Raw genomic sequence first — 7,360 nt, forward strand, 5'->3', positions numbered from 1 at the left:
TCTTGTGGAATCAATGCCACGAAGAATTGAGGCTGTTTGAGAGCAGGGAGGCCCTACCCAGTATTTGATAGATAGATTACCTTTTCTTATGATGACTGATGGATAGATGATTCACTTACTTAGACAAATGTACTTGTTGTAAGTCGCTTTGGATAAAGGCGTCTGCTAAATGCCATAAATGTAAATGTAATCTAAAATGTATTAGTACAGTGTTACTAATAAAGTTCTCGTGAGTGTATATACACACTGTATGATAAAAGATTGACAGGGCCACATTGTAGCATACACGTGTGTCATATAAGAACCTACTGACCCACTGACAGATATGTCTGATTGTAGATATGGTATATCCATGTCCATGTAGCTATAGGCATTTCACTTATAGGGCTTCTGTCGGCCTCTAAGTAACCACCTGGCTGACAGCTGTGGGGCCAAACTCAAGAATAGACTCAACCTCTCACTGTACAGTACTTGCCATACCAGTTCTAGTACAAAAAATGGTTAACCATTTCATGTGTTTTTCCTGATGTTACTGCTACGATCAATTCAGGGTGTGTCTGGATTGTTGTGTTGGACCAGAACTGCAGGCTATAAAACTGCTGTGTTGGCTGTTCTGTAGTCAGGAGAGGCTATTTCTGTCTTGTTCAACAGTAGAGGACAGTTTCCTGTCATGCTCTATTATTAAACCATACAGTATATAAAAGTATGTGTCGTGGTACAGTACAGTCCAGAACAGTGGTGCTGGTGTATATCTGTCTGTCTAGTGTATGTCTGCGTGTCTGTCTAGTGTATGTCTGCGTGTCTGTGTGTCTGTGTGTCTGTGTGTCTGTGTGTGTGTCTGTCTGTCTGACTGACTGACTGACTGACTGACTGACTGTCTGTCTGTCTGTCTATCTGTCTGTCTGGTACAGTACAGTAGCTAAAGTGAGTGTGTCTGAGGTCTAGCTGACAGCCTGACTTTATCAGCCCTCCAATGTGATCCCTAAGTGTAGTGAGCTGCAGCTGCCAAAGGGGAACCAGGTCATCCCATAAAAGTGTTTGTGCGTCAGTGAAATAATCTCTATTTCTACTCCATTTCACTGCTGTCGAAGTTGAGAGTGTCTACAAGATAGGAAAGCTGGAGTGAAGGAATGTTATTGGTGCAGAGAGAGAGAGAATAGTTGAAGGCTTGTTGTTTCAAAACTACCACCAAAAGATAACGTAGTGTAATAGAAATAGCCGAGGCAGGTCAAGGAGTTTCTTTCGCAGGCTGTTCTTGTAAAGTGCTGCAAGCCATTCATGCCTTGCTGTCTGATAATGGTATCAGGTTTGACCCCTTGCCCACAACTCTCCCAGGCGTACCAGACAGCAACTGGAATGGTCAAGTGGAGATGCTGGGTCAGGGATGGAAACATGAACCCCCCTCCCCCTCCTCTTCTACTGATCTATTCCAATCCCTTCAGCACCTCTCCCATTCAGACCCTGTAAAAATAGCCTCTACTTTCACCAGCAAGAAGACTAAGTAAGGGTGTACATTTATTTCACGAGCCATGTAAATTTAGGAAAAATTCACGTTGCTAAATGAAGCACTTTTTGTCAGTGGGAAGTGTGAATAGCAGAGTGCGCAGAGCAGAGTGACAACGTTCAAAGTATTTTCATAAAACTTTATTCAAACTCACAATGACATTCAAACTAACTATTGTTTTAGAAACAATCAAGTGCATCTTTCAGCATTTCAAGTTTTCAATAATATGACAGACAATGAGACATTCTACAATTCTTAGATTTTTTTGTTTTGTTTTGAGGTTTAGTATAGACTTGAACAATGCATGTGAATAGCATTCAAGTGTAAACACCATTATTTCCCCTTGATTTCAAGATATCAAAAGATATCAACATATCAAAACAGTACAGTACAGTTTCAGCATAAAAAATACAAAAGTATAAAAAGAAAATTCAATACAAAATGTTGCATTTTGTATGAGTAAAAAACAACTTTTAAAATTGCACTTCTCACAACTCTACCTTTCTCACTGAATATCCATTGTTACCCATATCTCAAAAAGTAGGGGCTTTATCAGTCCCATCTCGATTTCTTCATTTCGATCGTTATTATATCTGTACCCAAACTTTTCCTCAAACTAATACAGCACCTCAGTCCTTAGTTCAAAAATACTCTTAAATAATTATTCCTCCTATTCTTCTTCTTCATTCCTCTGCCTCTTCGTCGATCTCTTCATCATCCTCCTCCAATCCAAAGTCCATTTGGGCCAGGATGACCTCCACGTCTTCTGTGATGACTGTGAGGTGTGCCATGCTTTCGAAGCCGGGTTCGGGCCTCTGTATGTGGGTTCCCTTGGTTGCCTCCTTGGTCTGAGTGATCAGCTCCTTGGCGCTGACCAAGAACTCAGCCACACTGCTCTTCTCCATGCTCGTGGAGGCCCTCTCCTTCAGCTGGCTGCTTGCCTGGAGCTGCTCCTTGTTCTTCTCCATCAGGGACCGGAGCGTCTGTACCTTCTCCTCCTCCTCCTGGGAGATCCTCTCCAGCAATTGGCCCTTGCGCTCCTCCAGAATGGCATAGAGCAAGTCGAAGCTCTCCCCGAGGCGCCGTTTCTGCAGCTCGCTGTTCTCTGCCACGCTCTTGCACGTGTCCTCCATCTGTGCCATGACAGCCTGGATACAGGTGTTGCCAGCCACCAGCATGTCCACGGCAGTGTGCAGCTCCGCCTTCTGGGTCTGGTAGACGCTCTGCAGGGGCGACACCTCGCAGTCCTTGTGCTGGCCGAAAACCTTGCACATGGAGCAAGTAGGCGTCTGGCAGGTTACACAGTAGATGTTGATGCGCTCGTCCTCGTGCTCCTGGCACTTGACCTCCTTGGTGTCTTTGTCCTTCAGCGGGGGCTCTAGAGACCCACTGCCACCTCCACCTCCACCACTCTCCTGCTGCTGCTTGTAGATGTCAATGATGTTCTCCACCAGCAGGTTCCTCTGGAGCCCGTAAACACCGTGGCGGTCCAGCACCACCTCGAAGCGACAGGTGGGGCAGCGGAAGATGCCGCCCGAGTAGTGGTAGGGGTTGCGGGAGTCATAGAGGTCACTGGCGCAGCCGCGACACAGGTTGTGCTGGCAGGGCAGGATGACCACGGGCTTGGTGAACATTTCCAGGCAGATTGGGCAGCCCAGCTGCTTCTCCAGGCTCTCCATGGGGCTAGGGGGCCGCACCACTTGGCCTGTCTGGATATCCATGGTCTTGGGGTTCTTTGTCACTGGTGGTTCCTTAGTATCCTGAGGGTCCTATGTGGTCTTTCTCTCTCTCTCTTCGTCTGTCTCTTTCACTCTCTTGCTGTGTCTTTACAAGGTTTATTTTTATCTACCCGTGCCAGGGGGCTGCTGCTGGACTTTTATACTTTTGGGCGGGACATAACACCCGATCCCTACACACATTCTGAGGCACGATCCCACCCTCCACTTGTTTGCACGACTCAGTTCGTAGAAAACGAGCCCTCCCCTCACACATGCCAAACTTAGCAGCAACAACCACCCTCCCCCCTTCCTCCCCTCTCCTTCTGTGGGAGATCTGAAGGGGGACAAATCAAATAGACAGGCAGCTAAATAAGCCCCATGTGACCCGGGGAAGGCACTCAGACAGTTATTTTCCTGGCCCCGCCAACAACAACATGTCTCGTCACCCACCACAACCACATGTAATTCAAATTTGTTTACATTGTTTATTTTCCCTTTCACCTCTAGATATGGGCCACAAGGTCATGCATGGGGCCATTTTACAACATTAAATAGTAAAGAAAACTCTGCACACTGTATGGACAGTATGTGTGTTCTATATCTTTTGTATATGCCCTATATTGCCCCTTTACCTGTATACTGTAGTAACTCTGTAATTACTCTTGTAACAACATTGTATGTTGTGTTATAACATTATTACTGCACAGTAACAGAAGCAACTTAAAGGGACAATCTGGGATTGGTACATCAATTTGGGGATTTTTTAATTCATGATATGCAGTCTAGCCATTGGTTCTATTATATATTGATATTAGAATATAACTTAAATACCTAATGAAGTTCAACTGTCTTACCCTATGAGAACCCCAAATATAAGCTTACATTACCACATTGTTTGTAAACAATGTAATTGTAAACAAGCACTGTATAGGTTCAAAACATGGTTAAAACTATAATTTTTATCTCTTGGATGATCAGTCTTTGAATGCACCCATAGCTCTGTCTATGAATTTGAAAGGAGTTACATTTCTCCAGCCCTATCCCTCCACCGTTTACAAAATAAAGTGGGGGGTGATCGGATCCCAGATTGCCCCTTTAAAGTGTGACCTAAATGTGTGACCAAAATGTGATATACAACAAGTGTGTCCAAACTCTGCTGCTATGCAGAAGTTGTGTACAGTAGAGAGTGTATTCAGCCATGGTTCCACGTAAATGCTGTAAGGAGATACTGTTTTTCGATGGCTGACGAAAAAACAATCCATTTGACACACCATAGAAATGAAATGGATAGAATGGAGAGACACAATTCTAGAAATCTGTTCTACTTGTCACATTGGCGCAATATAATTTGCCATTGCTACATGGACCCTAAGAATACACCTGAATTGGTACACAGACACAGACACACCTCACCACACCCCCTCTAACCCCCCTTTCACTGCGTAAATCCAAGCTCATATTGAGTGTGTGAGTTTGTTGTGCAACTCTGAAGGTTGTAAACAATCAGTCATGTGCTTCCTTCAGCACGCGGCCAGTCGGCCAGCCAGCCACAGCAGCTTGTGCAACCTGTTCACTGAGCACTGTTGGGCACTCATTGTGCCATTTGAAAACCAATAACAAAATAATAGGTATTGAGAGGTATTCCTCACAAGCCCACAATGGGGGAATGTCATGACAGGTTCATGTTGGAGGTGTAGGGGGGGTTTTGGCCTCGCGGGTCAAATAACAACAATAATGCTTCCTTTAAATTAATGCAGTGATGAGATTAGGGCTAAGCATTACCTCATCCCTACCTGCTGTAACTGCCCAGGTGCAAGTGTTGTGTCCTCGACCTAGCCAAGAAAATGGTCATAACACAAAAAAAACCCATAGCCAAAACAAACACATATATTATAGCTCATCTCTGGTGGCTAATTGACACATCCACAACTCCAGTACAGTACAAATACACAACAACCATGTGACCACGCAAACCTATTTCAACAACACACGTGGCAAGGCATACCAGAACCTGTCTGTTCCATGGACGATGGTGCAAAATGATGTCATGTGCAGGCTGTTGTGAGGTTGGTGAGAGGAGCAGAGTAGGGAGTGTCCTGTAGAGATCTAGCTGATTCCTGGAGGGAGCATCAGGGTCACAGTGCTCTAAATGTCAGACAGCACGTCATAGGCAACTCAAGGGTGAGGCTCTAATAATATAACCTTAGAGGACCTTATCTCTGCCCCTCATTTACCCCAGTCTCTGCTCTTGTAATACTCCCAATACTTTGAGTCTTTTGTGTCCTGTTTTCTACATTTGTTTATTTTCTATCTCTGATTTTCTGACTTATCGAAAGAAAACTTAGGTTCAAAGGATATTATTTTATGTCTTTTGGGACTAATCAACTGCTCAGTAATGTAGTTAACACTTTGCAGAAGTAAGACAAGCAAGGTTTAGCAGCAGGAAATAAAACTTCTGTTAGTTCTCCAACCAACCACTAGATGGCATATCATACCCAGTTTCCACTGGAAGGGTAATTTGCTGTGTACATATTATTAGGCATCAAGAGAATTACTTATTTTATTGTATCTAGGTTATGTTACCCCTGCCTGTAAACCAAATCTCCCTCTGCGATATTAAAGGGGCTTTTCACTTTTTAGACTCTTAGACTGAAACTAAACTGAATTGAATTACATACATTCAAGGCATATACATTATCATAACATCAAGCTAACGAATCAAATGATTTGCAAAATTGGCTCTCTCAACAGCATATTTATAAGATGTTGTTATTTTTCTCCAACATATTGATAAGGTAATTGACTCCTCAACAGGTTGCTGTATTATATTGGAGCCCCCAATGCTTGCCCTCTCCTGCCATTAGAGATGGAGAAAGAGCCTGTCAACCTCAATTCAGCTAGCCATAACTTCATTCAATGGCGTACAGTATATATTCAAGGATGATAAGGTAATGGTAGGGTAAAACCCCTTGTCTACCAACTTCTCATCAAGTTGCTTAAACCAACATGCAGCTCCAATGTATTCATTGTCAGCCCTTAGAAAGCTGAATGAATATGTTTCCCCAATGTCACGATAACATATCAAACTGAGACAAATATTTGTGTTTCTATAACAATCCAAGATAAATGATCAAAAATGCCTGTTTCCTCTCCGGTGCCACTTGGACACGTATCAGGGATGCTATCTCTATGAGACCTGCCTGGAAGAATGATCCATTGTGCTTTTGTGTACGGAAACACAATGACGGGGAATGACGTAGGAAATGCAAGTACTCCAAAGTAGGCCATGTTCTGGGTACTACAGGGCTGCCAGTGTGGCAGGATCCAAGCAGCCCAGCAGGAGATGTGAATGTTAGGGATGGGGGTGCACTTCCCAGTGCGGTCCCTAGGTGTCTCCCTCCAGCTGCCCACTGTGCTGTCTCATTAACTCACTCAATCATCTGTTTTGGAGACGTTGTTCTCTCTCTTTTATTTTCGAGTTGGGTAGGGCGTCACTTTGCTCTCAAACAGACTCAATTCTTTGTGGCATTGATTCCACAAGATGTTGGAAACATTCCTTTGAGATTCTGGTCCATGATGACATGATTGCATCACGCAATTCCTGCAGATTTTTCAGGTGCACTTTCAAGCTGTGATTCTCCCATTCTGCCACATCCCAAAGGTGTTCTATTGGATTCAGATCCGGTGACTGGGAAGGCCACTGAAGAACACTGAACTCATTGTTATGTTCATGAAACCAGTTTGAGACGACTTTTGCTTTGTGACATGGTGCATTATCATGTTGGAAGTAGCCATTAGAAGATGGGTAAATTGTGGCCATGAAGGGATGCACATGGTCACCAACAATACTCAAATAGGCTGTGGCATTCAAGCGATTATTGATTGGTGTTAACGGGACCAAAGTGTGCCAAAAAAACATTCCCCACACCATTACACCACCTCCACCATGAGAAAGTGTACAGGTGTTCCTAATAAAGTGTTGGGTGAGTGTACGAGTATTGTTTTGGAGACTTTGTTTTCTCCACTTTCGTTTTCGAATAAAGTCTGTGTTTGTATCCTGTGTTGCCAACTATACTTTTTAGTAAAAATCCTTTTGTTTGGTATCGCTGCCTATTCGTCTACCTACTTCATATGCACC

At 43.8% G+C, this 7,360-nt stretch overlaps 1 protein-coding gene across 1 annotated transcript; it reads right to left on the reverse strand.

The window, feature by feature from the left end:
• Nucleotides 1–2,122: 2,122 nt before the first annotated feature.
• trim63a (tripartite motif containing 63a) lies at nucleotides 2,123–3,292 on the reverse strand. The gene has a single exon (XM_083684879.1). It carries the CDS (start codon nucleotides 3,223–3,225, stop codon nucleotides 2,188–2,190), a length of 1,038 nt encoding a protein of 345 aa, XP_083541005.1. The 5' UTR covers nucleotides 3,226–3,292; the 3' UTR covers nucleotides 2,123–2,187.
• Between the last annotated feature and the right edge of the window lie 4,068 nt (nucleotides 3,293–7,360).

Source organism: Argentina silus, assembly GCF_951799395.1.
Source record: "Argentina silus genome assembly, chromosome: 14".
Lineage (NCBI taxonomy): Eukaryota > Metazoa > Chordata > Actinopteri > Argentiniformes > Argentinidae > Argentina > Argentina silus.